General features: G+C 37.6%; 1 protein-coding gene across 1 annotated transcript in view; it reads right to left on the bottom strand.

Annotated features, from left to right (window-relative positions):
- Positions 1-675: 675 nt before the first annotated feature.
- Positions 676-25202, bottom strand: part of LOC124555477 — a 308379-nt gene continuing 283852 nt past the window's right edge. Inside the window, exons 17-24 of the mRNA XM_047129401.1 lie at positions 23302-23469; positions 17696-17828; positions 11009-11130; positions 8820-8942; positions 8377-8539; positions 7913-8175; positions 5548-6033; positions 676-4327 (exon numbers count right to left, since the gene is read on the bottom strand). Of these exons, the coding sequence (XP_046985357.1) occupies positions 3674-4327; positions 5548-6033; positions 7913-8175; positions 8377-8539; positions 8820-8942; positions 11009-11130; positions 17696-17828; positions 23302-23469 (2112 nt within the window). The 3' untranslated portion in view covers positions 676-3673. The remainder of the gene's footprint in view (positions 4328-5547; positions 6034-7912; positions 8176-8376; positions 8540-8819; positions 8943-11008; positions 11131-17695; positions 17829-23301; positions 23470-25202) is intronic.

Below are 25202 nucleotides of genomic sequence, written 5' to 3'. Positions count from 1 at the left end.
TGCATCAAGCATTGACCTCCTGCAGGTCTTCCCTGAATTTCACTACAATTTTACAGAATTGTGACTTTTCTGTACACAACAGGCTCATGACGGTTCTGACATTATTCACATGGACATTTATATACGATGTAAACAGTAATGGTACTAAAACTACCTTGGGGTACCTTTAAACTACTTTTCTGCGTGAAGATTATGACATGCTGTGTTCTGTTTGGTAGGAAATGTTTCATCAAATCACAAAAGTGATTTAAAATTCCATACACACTGTTTTGTTCTTTAGGTAGCAAGTCTGGAACTTTACCTAGTACTTTCCAGAAATTAAGGAACATCACATCAACCTGACTGTTAGTGTCTACAATCAATCATGAGGAGAAAACCTTATCTTTCACTCAAATGTATTGTTCTGCTATGTACGGGAGTGCGTGGGAATCCATAGAGCCAAGTTAGCAGTTGAAGCAGCCATAAAAGCCTGCTGGGAATGCAATGCACCATTCCTTTGCAGGCTGCTTCTTGCTGTTGTGAATGTTATACGTCTGTGGGAACAAAAATAGCTGAAGGTGTAAGACAAGCAGTAGTTGATGACTTCAGCTGTGAAAGTGTCATGTTTCCCAACTTACACTGGTATGGGCTATATCATTTCAATAAGATGTTCCAAAGGAATTAAAAAAACAAGTCTCATTGCCAGTACATATTTTATTAATAATTCATCTTCATTTGTTCAGACTGCCAATGATACTGAGATATTACAATATTTGTAAGTAATGTTGATTTAGTCAAATTAAATTATGTAAGTTCACAACTTTTACAGATAAGTATCAAAGTGAAAGAAATCGACAACATCCAAGAAACAACCCTTTCCCAACAGATGGGATTTATACATCACCATTTTTAAAAGTTATCACAACTTTGGTACAAAAGAAGGCTTAATAACTACACAATTTTAAAGCTATTGTTTCAGTAGTATATCAACAATGATAAACCATCTGTACACCTGATGAACAGGATTATTTGTAACTCTGTTTTCATAATAATGTATCTTTTACAGGTAATTTTCTTTGACACAGGTTGTGCTAACACACACACACACACACACACACACACACACACACACACACACACACACACAATTATTACATACTATTACATACATATTGGGCAAAAACTTATTCTTACAAAGTAAAAATAGTGTGTGTGTGTGTTATCACACACACTCACACACACACAGACATATAAATAGACAATGAGAAATTAATGACTAGTTTTATCAAACATTTTGAATTATGTTAAAATGCAAAGTATACTTGAATGTTTTAATTGTACAGAAAAGTAATAACTTCCAGTATAAATAGCTTTCTTAATAAAAAAATACAAGAAAAGTCTGGTAAATATTGTCATTGTTATCTTCATCCTCTTGAAATAAAAAACACTAAAAATATCAAATAAACTGACAATTTCTTACTACAAGTAGTGCATGATTTGTACTTTTAAGACTTATTCTAGGTTATAGTGAAGAACTGTTAAACTGAAAAGTTATGTACACCATTGGTATTTCCTGGAATGAATAAATAGAAAAGCTTCATATTTTTATTGAACTGTAAATCAGTCACAGCGTAAAATTAATATAAGTTTAAAACTGATTGAAATGGCATAGCAGAAAATACTGTAGACAGTGTTCTCACTGAAGACTATTCTGACCTAAATGTTCTATAATGTCCACACTTTTTTCTTAGTATGTATACTTTTTCTGAGTACCAGTAAATAAAACTTTTGTAAAATTAACTAATATAGATACATCAAGAGCAGGCATTGCCTGCAGGGGGAGCAACTGTTAAAACTAAGTACTTGAAAACAGCCAGAAGTCACACTTTGTATTTTTATTATAAGTAATAACTTTTTATAAATACGAAGTGTGACTTGTGGCTGTTTTCAAGAATTTAATATAGATACCACACATAATTGTAAGTCATGCATATGGAATTCATTATAGGTGCCATAACAGTTTTTATTCAAGGTGATACTTCCTCTTTTTTTATTTGGAGAATAATGTTTGTATTGGGAGGGAGAGAGTGTAGCGAGAGAGATAGAGAGATTACCTAAAAATTGTCAATTGGTACGTAAGGTTAGTTTCGGTACAGGGAGGGAGTATGGTGAGAGAGATTACCTAAAAATTGTCAACTGGTATGTACGGTTAGTTTCGGTACAGATATTATGTCAGAGTTGTCACATTAAGAAAGTAAAAATCTAGTCTCAACTAGATCATAAGTTCTTATTAAATGAAACTAAACTGTATTTCTACTGTGGCAAGGCAGGACACCTGCTGCTTGATGAATAGTGTAACGAGAACTTTCTGGAATGCTTGCCACACTGTCAACTATTTTGTTAAGGTAGAGATACAGTCTGTTTCTTTCCACTAGACAATGCTTTGAGAGATATGGAGGGAGGTTTTATCCATATGATACTTCCAACATAATGAAGGGAGGCCATTCTCAATTTTCTAGGAGAAGTGTTGAGTCTGTCTGGAAACAATGTGAACTGGAATAATGTTAAACAAGCTTGTGATGATCTTCACCTATAGACTGGTATTCCTTGAGCCCTTCTTTCTTTCAGCTAATACTGGATTCTGAAAACTTCTTGCTGTGCTAAGTGTGAAAGCAGTGTGACAATTTCCCTACTGGTAGTTATGCTGATTAAGTGTTTGCATATGGCTGCCATAAACACTCCAAGAAAACACAGATAAATCTGTTATAAAACTTTACTACTAGGCTAAGACAGATGTTTGAAGGCTATAACAACATTGATGGTGTAACTATATCTATGAGCCTAAATGGTTATTTCACCAAACCAAAAATTTAAATACAACTGTTGAGCAATTTAAAGTGGAATAATAAACCAAAAAGTTAATGATACATGCTGGAAAAGAAATTCTGATTTCTAGAGAAAGCATTATATAGAAGAAGTAAGGAAAGGTGTGTTCAGTCTTATATATTTTACATCTTTTAAACTGGCAAGCACTTTAGAAGCTTCTGTTTAACAATGAAGAATCATCATGTAATTTTCTCTAGCTGATAAATGAAATTATCAGTTCCTAAAGGTCATTAGTTCTCTCAGAAACAATGAAAAATGAATATATTTAAAAGCGGAAGAAGTATTTTTTTGTTGAAATACTGTGCAGTACTGATTTTGATAGTTTTCTGCTATCTATATTGACATAAATTGGAACAGTTTCTTTAGTAATAACCACCTCTCATGACAGTGAAAAACTCCTTGTGGAATCTACATACTTTAATTACAATTGCATTAAAAACCTCAACTCTTTAATTACATAGGGAATCATTTCTGCTCCATAAAAAATGTATATTGTTACTACAGATGTTCTTCATTCTCAGTGCTCTTCCTTTTGTGCTGCCATGATGTAAAGTATTATTTATTATGCTCACTTTTTTGTCTTTCTGACTAATGTAATAACAAAAAGTAAAAACCAAAATTTACACTGTACACACAATTGGTCATTGTTAGAAACTAGCAAACTTGCTGCGAAGCAGCAAAATACATGTAGTTTATGTGTTGATTTATTTATGGTACATACAAGCTATATATCAACTAACAGACAGAAATGAGTATCTTATTCTTGATCTACAAGTTTCACTATAAGCTAGTTATGCTAATTCTTGTGCTATGGAGAAAAGACCCTCAAACTTCGTAACAGTGTGGCAAGCACACTAGCCAGACTCTCTGCTCTGTGTAGCAGTAAAGTTTCTGGGACTTCAGTCATTCCTAAAGCAGATGAGACTGTTTCATTGAACATTTCTGTAACATCTCTAATTTTTACAATAAGATTCCTTGTCTGCAAAGGTGAAGTTGTATGCACAGTCACATCTGAAGCAAGATCAGTCAGCCGTCGTAGGTGGTACAGGCAGTTTGCCAGATTTTCTGTTAGATCCTTTCCAGAAGCATCTGTCGCACTCTTAACAAAAAGTTTTGATGCTGTAACCAACTGCCGTGCTTCGTTTGTGAGTAACTCCTTAGCTGCCTGAAACCTTGCTTCATCCATGCAGGCTCCACCTCCTGCAGCTTGTGCTTTTGAGCACTGTTCTATGACTTCATCCAGCCGCTCTAGTAATCCAACTAACGTTGCATTTGATTTACTGAAGAGTAATTCTCTCATCTGTGGCATATTCCCAGCATTTGATATAATATGGCCATTCCTAAGATATGGAGTGGAAAAATAAGACCTAGGGGTTGTTACCAAAGAATTGTCTGAATGTTCACACCGCACCGCCTTAATAATAGGCACAGGACTGTGTTGTGAAGTCTTGTTTGGTGTGTCCTAAAACATAAAATGGACTGAAGTCAATCATTACAATATGTTTCATACATTTGTAGTATTCTAACAGTATTACTGCATGCATGTTTTGATTTGGGCAGTCAAATTAATTTTTATCAAAAGGAGAATTAAATTGTTAAACTGGTAAGATTGTAAGGAGACAGAAAGGGTGGATAGTACTTCAGTAGGTGAAATTTCAATACTGCCGATAAACAAATTAAAAACAGGTAAAAAAATTCCTAGCTTTTGGAATTGCAGGGTCCTTTATCAGGGAATTTTTGGGAAGGATATGCAACTGACTCATGGAGCCTCTTCTGGTCTGATTGGTACATTAACATTTAAGTCAAAAACAAACACATTTATGAGAATAGAATTTGAAGAAAAATAATGACATGTACAAGAGTTAAACAGACAACCAGAAAATTGTTATGTTGCAAGCAACAGAAGTTAAAAATTTGATATAAAAATGATTTTCATAATTATTACTGAGAGAGAAATATTACTGTTGCACATCATTTTCAAATTAATTTTAATATTAGATGGTAAAATCATGAGAGGTAGTAGAAAATAAGCAGTAGGCTACTACAAGATATCTTTATTGGAAAGGCTTTCAAGATAGCACCCCTGTGACAGTCCTTTCAGGTATTTTTTGTTAGGGCACCAAGTAGTGCAGTTTAAACCTTCTATGCAGAACACACAAAGGCTTTGAGAAACATATATTACCTCCTGCTGTGTGATGCAGTTTGATAAAGACTGTGTGGAGGAGGAGATTTCTTGTTAATTAGTTATTTGTTTCACTAAGTACCTGCAGAAAATGATTGTCAAAGATTCCAAACAATTTTATGCTCATACTCAATGCTCAGTCACTGTACAACATCATTATCATAAATGGGACTGAATATGGCATTCAGTATTCAGTTGATGTTATTTACAGCAATTAGTAGCTATGTATAAAAAATGTCTAGAATAGGAATTGCACACAAAAATTATAACCAGTTCACTTTTAGTTACTTTTTCTCTGAAATTTAAATTTTGTAGTATACCCAAAGAATGGTTCTGCTAGCAATTGGGAAGAGAGGGAGAGAAATAGAAAGAGAGAAACAAACGTTATTTAAGAGAAAGCTAAAAATATTAATATATTAATACACAGAGGAAAGCAGTTTATAACAAAAGGGCAGTAAAACATTCTATTCTTCCAACATAAATTCCAAAATTATACAAACCTGGCAGAGTACAGGTGTGGGTGAAAGCTTTTTGTGAGGTAACCATGCATTCTGGGGAGGCTTGTGGTTGGGACTGTCATTTCGAGGAGGCAGCAGTGGTGGAGGACTCTCTTCTCTTTGTAGATCCCGATTTGTTAATGAGTTTAGTTCTGGTGGGATGCTTGGCTGCTTCAAATGATCGGCAGATTTTGGCGGTCTTGCAGGTGGTTTGGACATATCATGGCCATTTCTTGGTGGTGGTCGAATAGTATCTTCTGTGTTTGCATTCTTTTGTGGACTTGCTTTCTTTTTTCCACAACAAGAGAAACTCTTGCAATTTATAGTGGCATATTCAATTGTTCTCATACTCTTTTTGGATGCATCAATGAAATTTGAGGAATCAGTATGCTGTGTCATTGTTAGAAAATCTTTTTCACGACTCTTTTCATCTGATGGTTGTCCCTCATTGGGAATTTCATTCTGATATTTCAAAATTGGTTTATCATCCTGAAAATTCAAAAGCCAATATACTATTTTGACATGCACTAAAAGCTGCATGGCCTTACAGAACATAAAGCTGCATATTTTTTGAACATTCACACAAGTATTAGAGCTAAAATATTCAGTTCATATTTGTGAATTATAAGTTTCTTTATAGTACTGTGTTTACTGAATCAAAGACTTCCAAGCATTAACAAATTTTAAAACAAAGCTGAAAGAATGATACCAGGATTAATGCACCAGCAAACCTGCTTAAGATAAATGTGTGCACACTCTCTAGTGCATGCACACAACTCACTTTCACACTCTCCCAATCTCCCTCCCACCCCCAAAGCCCTCCCCTCCTCTCTGCTTAAGTTCATGCTCAAAATAACAAAACTATTTATACTAAAAAGATTATAGAATAATTAAACCTTTTGTATTAATTTTTTGACTGTTACTGTTCCTGAAACTACTAGTACTACTACTACTACTAATAATAATAATAATAATTACAGCCGTTAACTTATAAGAATGCGGGAGAGCAGGAGGGAGGGAGCAGACAAGCAGTAGCAAAATGTAGTGTATCACATGCTGCACCAACTCATCAGCTAATACTATCAGTTGCCAATATTATCTGCCGTGTATTATTCTAAATTTACATACAAGATTTAACCTTGATCTTCATGTTGTGCATGTATGTTGATGGATATTTAGCTACTGTGGGTGAAATAGCTCCATTATGGGTGGAATACAGGGAAAACAACAAATTTAATGTGAACAACTAAGAGAAACAACTTTGTGTGTGTGTATTAGCTTGATGGGGAGTTTCAGAAGCAGGAACTACATGGCTGACGTCCTTCTGTATCCTTCCCCAATCCAATGGTCTCATTCCCCAAATCAACCAACCAACCAACCAACCAAAGTATTCTCTGTCTTGTGCAGAATGCATAATGGAATAGTGCATATGTTTTAGAAACCCCTGATGAACATGCAAATGGAAGACATGGATGTATCGATGTGTACAGTAACACCCATGTCTGGCAAGGGTGTGTGTGGCAGTGTGGCAGGGATGCCAATCATATCACAGACCAGTCACTCGAAATTCTGTTGGGGGCCAATATGAGGATGCCCAGTTGCTAGCTTGCTCTCAGTTTTTCTTTTGCTGACTGCTGTACTCCAACTTGACCTAAACAAAGTGAACTAACACTGCCACTACTGTTTACTTGGACTGGATTGGACTTCTGGTTGAAGAGTGATTGCAATGCTTTCCGATTTACAGCATGACTAGAATGATGGGTCTGTTATCTGCTTTCTTTAACCTGGTGTAATATTTCAATATAGAACTTTTATTTAACGAATGTGTGGTTTCCACTACCATAATATTTATTTGGAACTGGGTGTAACATTATAATATACACATGCACACCTAAGTAGTCATGCCTGGATCTATATTTATTTAAATTGGGGACTATTATTGTTTGATTTTGTTGACTAATGGAGAATTTAATCTGTTGTTACAGAATGCTAAATTTGTGTCCAATAAAGGTTTGTCGAACCTAAAGAGAGGTTACAATATCTGCCTTATCAGCCACAAACTGCACCAACATGGCAACTACAAATATATTGCAGATGTTCTATATTACAAATAAGCATGCCACTTGTTCTAAATGGAATATATATGCAACTTTATTAAACAGACTACATGTTCAAGTATCTTGCGATTGCATTTACTGCCATTAAAATTCATGTACAAGCATAAGGAGATGGCACTATGTGGGACAATGTTTATTTTTTTTAATGGAGGTTTCTATCATTGTAAGAGGTTCACATAAAAAAATATTTAATGACAGAATTGTGCATCTGTATCTACAGATTGAACTCTTAACAGCTGTTTGTTACTTACCTTCATCAAAGTAGTGGGTATGTCATTGCCATTTACAGGAGGTGGTGGTATGATGAAAGACATTATTTCTTCAGGAGTGAGTTCAGTAGATCCAGTAGCCTGGTGACTTGGGGGTGGGACTGTCACTGAGGCCAGAAAAGCTTCCAAATCCAAATTTAAATCTAGGTCTGGAAGCAACTCTTCATTCTGTCCAGAATGTATGGTATCTGACATACTGGAGTTCGAAAGCACTTCTATGCTTCCTTCTTTATTTGAGTAATCACCTGAAACAATTGTTGTGATTGAATTTTGCTGAGAAACTTCAAAAAAATTTTCAAGGTATGCATTGTGTTTTTTAAGGGAACACACTAATATTACTCCCTTGACAACAGCATAACAACTTTGCAAAACTTAAGAATATATGAAGTTCATATGATTAAAAAAGTACAGGCTGATTTCTTTCAGTAGACAACTATTAAACTTACCAAGAAAAGAATCATTGTGGGTCCGTAGATTTGAACACTTGTTTCTATTGTTTATTCTTTGTTCTCTTATTTGTAATTCTGTTTCAAGTGGTGAATGATCAGCAAATGGAGTTGGTGGAAGGCTCAGATGTGGCAACAGTGTATTAGCTCCCTCATGTGTAAGCTGTGGGGTAAATATAAAAATTAGTTCATTTGTGTAATATACCATTTGCTTTGCACTCTCAGGCATTACACAGTGTTGCACGAGCTGCAACACACACACACACACACACACACACACACACACACACACACACACACACACACACAGAGAGAGAGAGAGAGAGAGAGAGAGAGAGACAGAGACAGAGACAGAGATAGAGAGAGAGAGAGAGAGAGAGAGAGAGAGAGAGGTAGTCTTTATGTTAATATACAAATAATTTTAGTATAGAATTAATGTTTACCTCATCTGGTGTAATTGGTGGTGGTATCATTGTTAGGTCAATAATATCAGGATCCAGGTATAATGTACCTTCTGCAAAATTGTATGGGAGTGTATTGTCTTCTTGCAAGCGTTTAAGTAAATCCTGCAGAAAAAGACACATGAAAATCAGTCTACAAAATGTTTGAGACATTCAGAAATATTAGTACTGAAGTACTGTAATAATGAAATAAAATAACTATAAGCAATTTCTTACAGAAGGAAAGAGAAATGTTGTAAAGCTACAAGGGATTTCATAATACCATGTCTGCAAGTACATCATTATTAAACTCACAGTGTGACTTTACGCTTCTTAATTGGGGTTAGTAGGAGCAGAGGGATCAGAAGAAGTTGGCTGATATTGACTAGTTTCTGCCCAGAGCCAACTTCTGTTAGGAAACAATACTAATTCACAGTAGCACTGTATAGTAATATTTTGCATACAAAGTGAATATTTCTCTTGGTGGCATAGAGTGCACTGTTTTGAAACTTACTGGAAAATTAAAACAGTCTTCTACAACTCAAGGAACATGTACTCTCTCACTCAACAATGTTATTATTAGCAAATATTGAGCTAGACTCGTCTAAACTAAAGTGGTAAATATTTGACATTAACAAACCTATATCCAGTGACTGGGTGCAGTCATGCGAGTAAGATCTGTAGTAATTATGAATTCATTTATCACATTGCACATAAATGATGACAATACAAATAATTTCAAAACTAATTTTCTTCAAACAGCAATCAGCATAATTGTTCTTTGTATCTGATAAATTATGCTTTTAATGTTTTCAAAATATTCTGTTAGACAGACCCCTCAGAACATGAGGTACAACAAAGTGCTTTCAGATCATTTAGCAAGTTAATTAGCACCTCTCATGGCTCTGTACATGTAACATAACTTAATACACCTCATGGGGGTGCTGGAAGCAGATGTAAGTAGTCCCTGCCTCCCAAATACATGAGCTGGCAGAACATAAATCAGATTTTTGCCTGTATATTTGCAAAATTAGAGGTGATACATGGAAGTAATGATGGCATAAATGCTCTTATACATTTAAAACTGAAATCTTATAGCTACAAATTCCAAAATTCCAAATGGCTAAAACTGTGTGATGTACTGGGACTTGAACCTGGAACCTTACCTTTTACAGGCAATGCTCTTATAGACTGTGTAGTTTAATATGACATTTCATTAGGGATTGCCAGGGTACACTCTTAGACTCTTTGAGAAATGGAAGATACTCACATGACTAGAGAGAGAAAAAACTATTATTTTAAGTCTCTTGAACTAGCTAGAGTGGAGCAAAACACTGTAGCTATGCTTCTGTTTATGCAGAGCCAAGAACATACACAGGAGTTGCACCTCCTGTGTGCATGAGTGATGAAAGAAAGTAGTCATTTGCTTTGGTGGACATGTTATTCCTTGCAGTTGCTGATGGAAGGTTTTATGGTGGACTGCAAGGAATAACCAAAGAGCCTGCATTAGCAATGAATGTTATTTAAAATGTAATGCACTGAACATACACTATTGTATATGAAACAGAGATAAGGAGGAGACTGGTGCTCATTGTAAAATACATCGTATTGATTGTTAATTTGACAGTATATGGTAAAAATTATGGAAATCTGTTTAGGGCACTTTACATTGTTTGAGGAGAGAAATAAGCTTGTTTTCCAGCTAATTCATAAAATCTTTGAAGAAGAGGAACTGAGAACAGTGATTATTAACTGGGACTGAATAGCATGACCAGCTCAACAAGATAAATTTATGGGCAACTGTAGTATCCATAAGATATTAACAAACAAATCAGATCTACAAAACTCATGCTATTCCAGGAGGACGTATGTAGCTTGTAGGTTCAATGCCTCCCTCTGAGCACTAGGCACATGGCAACTAAGCTAGCCAGGCACAACCTACAACCCGATTTTACAGCTTCACTTTGGTGAGTAGCCCTCTCCTACATTACAGACTTCTCAGACGCTCTCTAGCATAACTTTCTTGACCAGATCTCCTGGAAGAAAGGTACATGTGAGGGATTTTCATTTCTTACTGATGTGCTCAAGCTGCACAATATCTAATCAATAATTACTTCAGTATTTATATTTACATTTAAACTGTGACATATGCTTAGTACAACCATTAAAAATCCTTAAAATATTTAACTTACCTGAACACTGTGGTCACTTGTGTGAAACCCTATAGGTAACAGGTTATCTGGACTGTGCAGTCCAAAACTTGATCCGCTGGCTGTCAAAACAGAGTTGGAATGATAACCTAAATGCTCCTTGCCTATAAAGAAAAAGAAATCCTTATCTAAAGGATGGTGGTGAAGGCAGAAGGAGAGAGATACTAATGAGTCTGATGAGAAATTGTTTGTTTGCTAATTTCATGTTATCAAGAAAGACTCTAATTCTTAAATTTAACAACTGTAGAAAGTATTTCAATGAAAAAAGTAAATTCCATCATATCTGATAATTTCGTATGCGACCCATAACACACATTTATAAGTTGATCATCAATCTTCCTCTGCCCATAAGAAGTAAGAAGATACCTGACATCAGACAGAAAGTATTATGGGGCATGTTGATCATAAAAGTTTACTCTAGAAGTTCTTAAAACCACAAACTGCATATAATTTTAGCAACATTTGCAAAAATCAAAGAACTGAAATAAATTCTCACCTTGAAGCACATTTTTGTTTTAGCCATGTTGGTTATTTATGATTGTTTGTAACATAATTCTTCCTCTTCTAGTTTTTCTTCAGACTAACACTACAATTTGGACCAAACAACTCTCAAATTTTTATTAATAAATTGTCTGTTTGGGACTGTATTATTAAATAAATTACCTTTTTAATTGTGATTGCTGAATAGTTACTACAAAAATCATGTCTAAAATTATTAAATTAATTAAGCTGAAAAGTTTGGTTAAATTTTGCAAGAATGGGAAAATAATGTGTCCACAGCCTGAAAGAGTGAAGCATTTTAGCTGCTGATAGGTGTACATAAACCATGTTGTAGGTAACTACAATAGGATATTGTAAAAAGAATATGGAACATGGTTCAAGCTTTATGTCTGTGATATTATCTGGCCAACAGGATTTGAGTATCTCACTGAATGTGCCATGTGTGGAGTTTGGTTATGCATCCAAGTGCACATAAGTGCAGTAAGAATTTGTGACCACCATAGGCATGTTTTCTGTCAGGATGACTCGCAGGACAGCACGGTGCTGAAAAAGAATATGGTTGTAGGGATAATAAAAATTCAAGCATTAGATCAGAGATAACATATGCCTAAAAGTAGAATTGCTATAACCCTGTGCTCAACACCTGGATACGTGCTACGGCTCCAAGTCACCAGCGTGCTACATTTCAAACAGTCTGCCAATGGCAGTTGCACAGGTCAGCCATCAGAGGCTGCCTGTGGTGGATCACAAGTCTAATGTGGATGGCATGCCCTCCTCTATATAAAGACAGTGTAGCTGGCACTCTCTCTCAAATTGTGTTCTACTGCTTATAAGTGGATAAATACACTTTTGTTCTTAGTGGCCACACTACTGGTTGCAGCTAGCATTATGACACAATTGGCAACAAGTGTGGTGCTCACTTCCATGTGCTCGGTCTATTTGACTGTTTGTCAGTTGTCATGCCAGTGGAAGCAGTGATCAAATCTGTCTTGAGCAGCAGCAGGCTCTTATGGTTGCTATCATGAATTTTTGGCTACATTGACTATGCAGGCTTCTACACCATCAGCATACCTTCCACCTTTTCTCCCTTATGATGATATGGTCAAAGACTGGGAGGCTTATGAGAAGCAGCTTCGGCAGCACTTCCTAACTTTTGGTATAACGGATATAAACATGTGTAGGGCTTTGTTCCTTTCTTCCTTTTTTAGTTTTCCCCTTGAATCTACTAGCTGTTGTGACACTTAGCCTCACTCCAGGAACTGGCATCACTTTCATCCCATGGAATGTGTAAGTTGTCCAGTTATTACTGTATGTAAACAAATATCATTGCAGTCTGTGTCAAGTTCTCTTGTCAGAAACAGCCCCACCAGTCCAACCAGGCTTTGACAGCTGAACTCCATGACCTTAGTTGCAAATGTCAGTTTGTTACTGTTGCTCATCATGATTCCTAAGCAGATTTTATGGTCCATGATGCCAGCATTCGGTTGCCTTCTGACAAGGAGGTATATCAATGTGCACTGCAGCACAAGAACCCATCCTCAGCAGAAGGGTTAAATAGTGCTCAGTCTTTCAAAATGTCTTGTGTTGCTAGTGATCAAATTGAGGCTTGGTGTGACACTGCCACAGTGGCTCCTGTTTCTGATCATCGAATGTCAGTTATTGAGTGGAGGACCACGTGGCAGCCATACAAACATGACCTCTGTACTGCACTGAACAGTGACATGGCAAACAATAATCACAGCAGTGGCAGAGCTCCCATCTTGCCCATACTGTTTCGTGAAACATGTCAGGGCAACTTGCAACATCTGTAGTAAAAAAGGGCAAGTAGTGTCTGGGTGTCATTCCCAGTCCTCTCTTGCAGATATGGACATGGTTGTTGACTGTGTGTCTCCAGTGCTTACAAATAATAAGAAACTGTTTATTGAAGTGTGAGTGATGGAAAAAGTACTCCAACTACAAGTGGGCATGGGTGCAGCACTGACGCTGCTGAACTCACAAACTTTTGTGGACTTGGGATTTCTGGCATTGTCTCTGGTTACTTGACATTTGGTGAGTTACAACATGCAGCATTTCCCAATTTTGGGGTAGTTTACAGCTCCCACTGTGTATAAATCTGTGGTTCACTCCTTGACTTTTCTGGTAGTGGATGATGCTGCCACTGAAAATTTGTTAGGTCTGAATACTTTCAATGCTTTTGGTTTTTCAATTGCGGATGTGGTGCACCTCATTTCTGACCAGGTGTCTTACGAGTAATTAGATTCTGTGTGTTCTGAGTTGTCATCTCTTTATTCAGATGGGCTAGGTTGTGCCACTAACATTATGGCCCACCTTACCCTGAAACCTAATGTCCAGCTGTGCTTTTTCCATGTGCACCCTATTCCAGTGGCCTTGCGTGATCATGTGAAATCAAAATTCAACAGGCTCATGTTGTTGGAGTCATACAGCCTATTACATCAAGTTAGTTGTCTACCACCCTCATGATTGTTAAAAAAGAAAATGATCAGCTTCACCTCTGTGGTAACTTTAAAGTTTCCATTAATGTTCAATCTATCATTGACACCTGCCCTTTGTCCTGTCAGGATGAGTTATTGTACAAACTCACCAGCGACCATTTTTCTCTAAAACTGATTTATCTGAAGCCTATTTACAGGTTCCTGTGGATGGGGGATTTGAAAAGGCTCATTAACAGACCCTTTGGGTTTTACCAATATCAGCATCTCCCATTCAGTGTGATTTTGCAGCATTTTCTTTGGAGCAACTGATGGTGTCAATTTCAGGGTGCATCAACTATCTTGATGACATTACTGTAATGGGTGCATCCATGGAAGGGCATTATGCACCTAGTTACTAAGGGGTTAAAGTGCAACTTGGCCAAGTCACAATTTTTTCCACCATCCATTGTGTATTCATGGTTTTTAGGTATTCTGGGGATGTTGTAAAGCCTTTATGTCATCATTTAACTACTGCCACAGCCCTGCTTTGCTCTTATGATGTCAAAAGAACTCCAAGCATTTTTACAGAAAATTACCTACTATCAAAAATTCATTCTGGGAGCGACCATGTTGGCCCATCCTAACCATGAATTGCTCCACAAGGACATTCTTTTTTGGTGGATGCTGGCCTACAAGTACATGTTCATATTTTTGAAATCTAAATTGCATTCTGCTCCTTGTTTGGTTATCTTCCATCCTGGCCACCATCTAATCTTGGCTACAGATGCCTCTCAGTATGGCTTTGGGTCTGTTCTTGCACATTGGTGTGAGGGTGGTTCTGAACATCTGATAGCTTATGCATAAAAAATACTTAACTCTGCTCAGCAGCAAAACTTCCATGTTGAAAAGGAAGCACTTGGTTATTGTACACACCCTCAAGAAGTTTATGTATTCTTGTATGGGTCTAAGTTCCATGTCATTACAAACCACAAGCCCTTGGGTTCGTTGTTAAATCCTACTGCTTTGTTCCCTGACAAAGCAATATATCACCTCCAGTGTTGGGCCTTGTATCGCTAAAAATATGAAATACATTTTTAGTGGTACCACACAGCACGCCAATGGTGATGCGCTGTACCTGGTCCCAACTGAGCCAGATCCTACTTTTGATCAGGATGAGCTCCTTTGTTTTTACTCAGATGTTGAAGTGCAACATTAAGTGAAAAGACTTCCTATTATAGGCTCCCATACAACAGCTGCTGTTGCTGCCAATCCAGTTTTGTGTGCCTCTGAGCAGGGATTCTGATCCATTATGTAACTATTTGCCACCCTTCAGTGGCATGTGCTTCAGCTCCTACGTCTAGACATTGGGGGTTCTCTTTGTACCAAGTCTTTGGCCGACTGAGACATGTTTTAGCTGGAACGGAAAGATTTAGGTGTTCCTTTTTCCCATGCGACATTCGAGAGTGGAATGGTAGAGAAGTAGTATGAAAATGGTTCAGTGAACCCTCTGCCTGGCACTTAAGTGTGAATTGCAGAGTAACCATATAGATGTAGATGTAGAACACTGACAGTGACATTGTGTCTCAGGGTTGTGGCCTACTCTCAGTGTGCTATGCAACAGACAGTGCCACAGGCAATGCTCTCTCCTTGGCCTGTACAGCAGTGTTCATTGGAACACGTCAATGTTGATTTTGCAGGATCATTCCTCAATTCTTATTGGTTGTTGGTTGTCTATCCTTTCTCAAAATTTCCATAGTTATCCACTGTCCTTCAATGTCAGCCATGGCTATGGTTCAGGTCCTCTCAAAACTTTTTCCAATTGAAGGATTGCCTTATATGCTTGTGACAGATAATGATACACAGTTTGTGCCTCAGATCTTCTGTGACTTCTGTGCACATCAAGGCATTCACCATGTAACTGCTCCTCCTTCCCACCCCCAATCTAATGGTGAGGCAGCACATCCTGTCTGCATATTCAAGGTTCAAATGAAGAAGTACATCATGGACTCTTTCACAGATGATGCCTTGACATGCTACTCGAGTTCCTACAGGTTTATGCCAGTGGGGGATAGGAATCTGGCTCGGATGCTCCATGGTCATCAGCCATGCACCCTCCTGCACTTGGTCACGCTACACCACTAATGTCCAATGACTCGGCCCTCTTCACGCTTCTTCTGGCTCTGCGATCTGGGTTTGGGGTTTGGCTACCAACTGAAGCAGATTCTGGTTACAGTCTATGGCTGCCTTGGCCACCACGTCTGTATTGTGTGCACCAGTGAGGGGTTGGTGGTTCACCACCACAATCAGCTGCATCCTCACACAATGGCAAAGGCCGTGGGTCCAACACTGCTGCCTTTGTCTCCTCCCTCAGTACCTTTCCTGGCCTAATGGGACATCTCTGCTGCAGGGAAGGACCCATCCTCCTTGTGGATGTTGCCATCTCCTGTCTCTCCTTCAGGATCTGGTGCCCTGATGCATGCTGCTGGCCCTTCCCATGATGCCACTTGCACTTCCGCCACCAGCTGGGCTGGTGCTGTCAGGTCCTTTGTCACTGTCTTACTCAGTACCGCCACCAAAGGGGGGCAACAATTTCACCATTGGCACAATTCCACTATGTTCATGGCCAAGACATTGAGTTACTGCCAACCCCATGATCGCTGGTCCACCTTTATGGTACTTCATGTGGAGGCAGTCACCACACTTGTCTGTGGACATGCCATTTCTGCCCCTACTCACCTCTTTCAGGCCAGAATCTTCTTCCCCTGCCACTGTCATAACCTGTGGCATCTGCTGCAGAGGCCATGGATGTATCACCAGTTGCCCTAACACCAACATCAGAGGACTGCCCTTTCCCCAAGAGTGCAGGGGTGCTATAACCCTGTACGAAACATCTGGATACACACCATGGCATCAGGCCGCCTGCACGTTACACTTCAAATAGTCTGCCAACAGCAGCTGTGTGGGCTAGCCTCCAGAAGTCACCTGTGATGGGTCACAAGACTAGTACCACTTTTTCATACGTGCACCTATGTCAACAGTCAGCAATGGTCTTGTGATATGGAAATGTTAGGGAAGCACCAAACACAAACATTACTTTTATACACACAAGAAATAAGCTCACACGGACTGCCAGACACTTAAGTATACTGTGCAAACCAACTGTCAAGAGATTCTTGTCAGCTATTGCAGTTAACAAATTTGTCATTAACAGAAAATGGTGTCCAGGAACTTCAGAAAACTTGGTGTTGTGCTATTCAAACGTTTCTGTTGACTATACGATATTCAAGGGCGTCAGCCTCATGTTACAAGCAAATAATGTACACTATGAATAAACTGAAGATGTATAATTAAAGTCAAAATATCATTATGTATTTCTTTAGCTGCAGTCACAAAAGAACCTGTGAGATGGTACATGACTAGTAACAGAAGTTGTGTTTATTATTATAGACATTCCTCGTGGCCATTCATGAACTTTCTTCAATATAGGACTGTATTATGAAGTACAGTTTTAAGTTACTATTGGTTTCTCAAAGATTCATTTCCATGACTAAACTTGCGGGACTGATTTATAGCCTAGCTTCCGATTACACGAAAATTTAAAAAAAATAAAAAAATGGGCTTTAATAACCCATTCTTAAAATATTCATTATTTACTCACACAAAATACCAGTGCATTTAATTATTTATATTATTACTTTTGGTAATATATGCAAAAATAAATGTTTTATATACATACCAGACAGTGGTCGGTGTGATGGACTGTTTGTAGGAGTACTCATAGAATCCGTATCACTCTCAGATGGTTCATTGTCTCCTAAATCTATATTTCTCACTGCATCATTTACTTCATCTGAGATGAGCTTCTGTCCCTATTAAAAATCATTGACATGATGATATACAAATATCACGGCTAGCAAACACCATAAGTAAACTTTGGGGGAGGGGATGATGAATTACATGGCATTATTATTTCTATAATATGCATTGAAGCTTCCTCTATTTAAAACTTGGTAATAATAATAATAATAATAATAATAAATAATTTATTAGTTCGATGTACTGCATCCCAGTAGGAAGATGACACCAATTTTGGTGGCCCACAAAGTATAGACAACACAAACAGTGTGCAGCAATTGAGCAACCCTCCAAATGCAACAACAGAAGAATCATATGGGCTAGCTAATATGGCCTTCAGACTGCCTTAAAGCGGTGACAGTCTCACTCTGGACTTCACTTGTAACTATACCAGGCTGACTTCGTCTTCAATGTTTTTCCCTACATATATGAATTACTGGAATCTAAATCATTCTCTGGCTGATGAACTATTGCTTTTGGACACAGTTTATAAATGAAGTACTTGGACTTGTTTTCCTGACTGTGTATGGCAACTTGGCTGTAGACTGAAATTTGACTTTCAACCGTTACATGGTCTATTACTGTTATGACCCTATACCTGCAATAAATTGCGCTTATATTACAAATATAAAACGAGTGATGAAGATAAACGATTCTGAATGTGTACAGAATCAGTTTACACATGGAAGCCATTCTAGTAGCATTAATACAAATACAAGAGTGGCGGCATCAGCAGCAACTGGAATTATTACAACAGCTACACCTGTGAAAGCTGAAAGTCTTACTGGAGCACAGCACATTGGTAGTGCAGCCACATCCTCCACTATTCACTCCATTGAAACTAGATGAGGAAGTATTAGATAGAAACACTGAGAGACTGAAATGCCACTTTGGAGGTTTTTGGGTGATGGATCCAGAACTATAACACTATTTCTTTTGATCATGATTTAATCTAGATATGTTGCACCTTCACAGAAAACTGAACCCATTGTCTTATCCGAGTATGTTATCACTTGCTGATATTTGTAGTTTACTTAAGTTCTCATTTTGGTAGACTTAGAAAAAACCCACTTATTTGTAATTAAGCTTCAGTTCCAACAATGTATAGAGATGCAGCTGTTGTGTAGCTGAATGGCTTTAACTGCCATCATTTATTCACATGAGCAAATGAGCAGCATTAGACTTCTCACACCAATCCTTTAACATACAATATATTCACCTCAGATGACAAGGCTTAAATAGTAACATTAAAACTACCAATACCAACTTTAGAATATGTACTCATGCTGACCTAGCATTCGAACTGTCACGAACAGCAGAACAATAAACATCGGAGAAGTTTGAAATAGCCTCCCCTTGTTCGATTCCATGTAGTAATTAAACTAACTGATCAACAGTTTTTCATCATTACAAATAGTATCATTCAAACCAGACAAGTTTTTACCTTTCAAAAGCAATTAGTAAGTGTTTTAAAACCAAGCAGTGTTATTTTTCCATTTTCACCTTCAAGTTCAGGCTGAGTATTTACAAGATCTCGATATTTTAGGATTTTACTGCTTTTTTGTCAAAAATACTTCAGTAAACAAGACCAATATGAATACCCACAGAGGCACGATATATTGATATGTTGTAATAACCACGGAAATATAGTAGCTGCAAATTTTAGCCATTCCCTTAAGCTGTAACTAGTATCATCTTATCATCATGTAGCTGTAGACATGACAACAGCCCCTCAGGCTTTGAGAGTCTACACCACAACCATTCCCTATTACTATTTCAATCAGGAAGGTACCTATATGAAAATTCCTGGCAGATTAAAACTGTGTGCCAGGCTGGGACTAACTCAAGACCTTCGTCTTTTACCAGCAAGTGCTCTACCGGATGAGTTACCAAAGCACGATTCACAACCAGTGCTCACAGCTTTCGCCTGGAAGAAAGGATGTTGTGGAGATGTGGCTTAGTGACACTCTGGGGAATACTTATAGAATGAAATTTTCACTTTGGAACAGAGTGTGCACTGATATGAAGCTTCCTGGCAGATCAGAACTGTGTAACTATATGTTTACTGGTAGACATAGGTGCTGTGGTCTCCTTAATAAATGTTGAAACTTAATAGTTGTTTAAGCTCCCCATCACCACAGATGGGTAACAGGTGCCTCCTCTGTCACAGTACACAAACAATTCATTTCAAGTAAGTCAATTAGAGATTAACAGTTTTAGTGGTTGATTCTCAAGAAACAGAAAATATTTTTGGTTTCTCTATTTAGGGTACCATAAATTTCATCTCAGTTTAAGCAACAAGTATGCTTCAACTATTATCATGGGTTTAATTGCATTAATAACTACCAGGCACACATAACAATGAAGCATTCAGCAGTGTCGCACTTCTGTTCCACTCACTCAGTGCGAGTTTTGTAAAGGCCTCTGTGGTGACTTAAGTGTACAATTAACACAATCTGTAACAGACTCATAACCAATTTATCAACTTGAGGAACTGTTGTGTAAACTAGAAAGATAGTGAGTGGAGCTGTTGATGCTAGAAAATGGACTGCCAAGTGGAGAAATTGGAACATTTCTGACATGTTCTTCCATTTGAGTTCAACAGAGGGGTGAGAGCAGGGGAGACAGCCAGAAACATTTGCACCATGCATGGGGATAATGCCATTGGACAGAACACAGCAAAAAATGGTTTTCTCATTTTAAGGAGGATCGTTTTGACATTAGTGACTCTCCATGTTCAGGAAGACCTTTGGAGTTTGAGAAGATCGTTTAAACACGTTAATACACAATGACCCACATCAGTGTGCTCGAGAACTGGCAAATGTGATGAACTGTGATCATTCCACCAGCACGTGACATTTGCATGGAATGGGGATGGCTCAAAATTGGGTGTATGGGTACCACATGCTCCGAGCCAAAATCACAAAAGTCAGTGGGTGGCCATATGTGCATCTCTACTTGCTCATCATCTATTGGCTCATGAAGAAAACTGACCAATCCTATCCTTTGTCATCACTGGTGATAAGAAATGATGTCTTTATGTTGACATAAGAAAAAGAAAGGAGTGGTTAAGCCCAAACAAAGCAGCAACTCCCCGAAAAAAAGACTTGTGTGCATCCACAAAAGATAATGTTATGCATCTGGTGGAACAGCTACTCTGTGGGGCATTATGAATTGCTTCCCAGAGGTGTAACCATCACTGCTGACGTCTATTGTAAACAACTGAGACATCTTGAAGACACAATCCAAGAACAATGACCAGGAAGACTGCATTAACTTATGCTACTCCATGATAACACCTGCCCGCAGTCTGCTAGACTGACAAAGATGCTATACAGGAGTTGGGTTGGTAAGTCATTATCCATCCACCTTATTCACCTGATCTTGCACACTTAGATTTTCACCTTTTCTGTTTTCTATCAAAAAACAAATAGTGAAGGAGAATATTTTACTGATGGCTAAAGTCTCTGTTACATGAATGGAAAAACACTACTAACATATGCGCCAACCCAATATTTATAATTACCATTAAATGACAAATCCCAAAAAATTATGGTCATTGAACCCCTTTTTGACTACATAATGTAAGATATTGTCTTTCGGTATTGCCACTACTCCTGCCATCTTCCATTAACATAGCCAGTCCCAGTCTCTACCATTATTTGGACAATGTAACTCTTACAGACAAAACCAGGTAGAAATACCGGGGCAATATAGAGGTCCCTCTCATTTAGTTGGAAGTAGCAGGTGCAAAAGAAATCAAATATCTGTGTCATACCTTGAGTAAAGATGTAATAAAACCAGTTCCACAACTGAGAGAATATTGAAGGAGCTGCAACAGTTTTTCAACAGGATCAATTACCTCTGCAAGTTTATACTGATCACCATACAAATTTCTTATGCAACAGTTTCTAGGATAAGGGGGTGTAGAGTTTGAATAGACACAAAAAAATGCAACAAAACATTGCTTCATACTAAAGGCCAGACTCAAACGGGCACTCTTATTTACATCCCCATCCACTTTGTCCTGTTTTATGTTTTACAGTCACATATTCATCCTATGTGGTGCATCTACAACTCGTCAGCAGCTCTCTGAGCAGCATCTGTTGCTACAGAAGAATGATGTGAGCAAATTCTGTGGCCTACAGACTGATAAAGGGACAATAAATCACTCCACACTTCATTTGTATATTCATTGTTATAAGTTGTTTTTTACTTTCTTCTGTGCATATGTGACTTATTGTACCCTGCAACATCCTGCAGCTGATGTACTGTTGTCTCTGGTATAATTTAGCTACTTTTGGAGTTTTTTCCTCACTGCATATGATAACTTGGCTGTGTATTGATAACTGGATTTCCATCATTATGTTTTAGGTACCTCTGCCGACTCTAAACATGTAATAAAGAGAGTTTATATCACTGATATAAAACATTACTGCAGATTTAACTAAGAATGTTATGGATAATATTGATGGTCTCAGGCATTGGCAACTTGGAATAGTGAAGAACTTCTTGATTATAACATAAATAGGAGAAACAACAGAATAGAGTATATTGAAGTCATTGTAAGTACCATTTTTTCCACAAAATGTGAATTTGGTAATATTATATTCTTGGTACTCTGTTGCATTTCCCTAGACTTACTCCAAGGGTCAAATCATGGAGAAAGTGTTTCGAACACAGTTTCCGTGCCAAGTGTTGCTTCTCTCAAGAGTTCCAAGTGCCATGCGCCAGTGTCTTCTTTCCAAAAGTTTTACACAAGATTGTTGAGTCAGCTAAGGCTATGAACCCATTCCACATAATTCCAATGCATACAACTGACTTCTTTGATTTTAAAAACATTGCTGAAACACTGTCTCCAAATGCAGTATGATCAAACTGTCTCATACTCATCCATCTCAAACAGCTATTAAAATTCTTACTTTCAAACAAAAGAATAGAAAAATGTCAATGTATTCAAACAAGGAAAGACTACGGCAGATGTATGCTATGCCATACCTCGTCCAAAAATTCGGCCACATTTATCAATTACAAAACAGAGAGATATTATTATGATGTTGCCATTTCCTCATCATCAGCACAGGGTAGTTATTGCTTTCTGTACTTGTGTTATCACAAATAAAATGTAGTACCTCAGTACTAATGGCACAAGTATCAAGAACTTTCCTACTGGCATTTACAACCAGTTAGTTCCCTGATATGGCACTCAGAATATTATTAATGAATTATTTTTATTTTCTAATTTGCCTCATAATTTTTTGCAGTGATGAAGTGGGCAGCATAATTATGTGATATCAGAATACATTCTCAATTTTTTAGATACAAATAAATTATGTACAAGAAGAGATACATCGTTTTTTGATTTTCCTGAAAAATTTGAGATTTGGCACTTACAATGTTTTCCACTTCCACTCTTCAACTTGTCTAAATGTCATTGAATGCAGATACTGAACATAAACTAAAAAAAAGATTTAAATGAGACATTACCTGTGCCAACAAGAGTAATGAATCACTGTGTTTCAGTTGACCAGGGGCATCAGAATCTAATGAAGAAATATGTGAGCTTTCCGAATCACTTTCTTCCCTCTGATGTTGTGTCAGATACTGCTCTGAATTCTGCACCAATTCTTGCATTTCAGCAACTCTTCTCATTACCTGAGAAGGTAGGCAAATAAAAAGAGTGAAAATAAATTATAGCAACACAGCTGGTATCTACAAGACAATGCACCTATTAACAGCCACACTACTGAGTGCTCTACATAGAAAAATATAAAACCCTGCTTTTTGTAAATAAAGATGTATAACACTACAGTGTTCATTAAAAGACAATGAATATTGCTCTACAGTCACTACAAAGAAATTGTTCTTTGCTCACAAATGTGTAATAAAGACTCTATAGGTGTTTACCCCAGACCTCTAATGAATACTCACAAATGTGTAATAAAGATACTATAGGTGTTTACCCCAGACCTCTAGTGAATACTGACAACAACCTCATAGTATATCTATTCCCTTAAGAATGAGTCACAATAAAAAAAAAATTGTGTATTTTTGCAAAGATAGCACTGCAAGGAATGACCTAACTCACCATGGCTCAGCTGTAGTATGGTGCAGTAAGGGGTGAAGTATGTATCATAAAAACATTTAAACCTTCTAGCAATTTAAAATGGTAAGCAACCAATAAATAAAAAATATTAGAAAATGTAACTAGAGCCATACTGTGGGACACCTTATTCTGGTTCATAAAACACATTTTCAACATGTGGTACTATGCTAATTTGTATAGTTCTTTTTTCTGCAATGTTAATCCTGGAATCAAGTTTATTTAGCAAACATAACCACAGGATATGTAGCCTTCAGGACAAAAATATAAATGGTCCACCTGGCCATTTGAAATACACCTGTGAAATAATGACTTTGCAATAATTGTCTATATGGTCATTTTCTATGTAACAACAAACAGTAGTCCACACAGTTCATGAAACAGCAACAGACTAAACTGAAGTAACTGTACTTAGCAGAAGACACCAAATCTCAAGCAATCAGATCCACAGTTTCCTCCTGCAAAAAGCAAATAGAAAAGTAAGAAACAGAAGTGTTGGAGTAAAAGACCATTCAAACAACTGAAAATCAGTTAGTGGAAAACAAGTAATATGCAGATTGCAAATAGTCATGTCATTCTTATACGAACTTCACCCAGCCATTGGGTGCTACTGGAACATTATTAATGTTGAATGAAAGAAACATCATAGAACCACACAGTTCATGTCATTGTATTAAGTTTATCTTATAACTTTCTCAGCTGCTGTGTTTGGTAGTACAGATAGACAGTTGATGATATTGTTACGTCATCCAGTTATCCCTGCTGGACAGATATCCCTTCCAGCACCTTTGTGTTCCAGGTTGCATGCCTCGCAAGTGAGGTCATGAGCAGCACAACCCTCGGTGGCTGTTCTCAGAGGTCACTTACAGTAGATGGACTACTTTGCCACACCCATTACAGGCATCAACCAGAGATTACAGTGACATCATGCAGCCAGGAGAGCCAACAGGCAAGGAGATTTTCAACAGTGGCAGCCAATCACATGGATCCAGTGTAGCAATCTGCAGTGTTATAACCTGCAGTCCAAGGCTGCAGAGCAGTTGCAGTTGCAGTTCTACTCCGGTCACAGTTGCAGTCACAGTTACAAAGTTGTCAACAAGTGCTGTAGATTATTGAGATGCCATACTGGAATACATGTTATTAGTAACTATATTCATTATTGGAACCACCACAGCCATTGTGCTGCATTTATTACTGGAAGTGATGACTTCTGGCGGACTAATTTTTCATCTGTATAGATTACTTGTGTACAAGAGTTCAAGTAAAGGTATTTTGGGAGTTATAA

The sequence above is a fragment of the Schistocerca americana genome, chromosome X (genome assembly GCF_021461395.2).
Source record: "Schistocerca americana isolate TAMUIC-IGC-003095 chromosome X, iqSchAmer2.1, whole genome shotgun sequence".
In the NCBI taxonomy this organism is placed as follows: Eukaryota; Metazoa; Arthropoda; class Insecta; order Orthoptera; family Acrididae; genus Schistocerca; species Schistocerca americana.
Note: the sequence above shows the minus strand (reverse complement) of the source record. Positions and strands in the feature narration are given on the sequence as shown.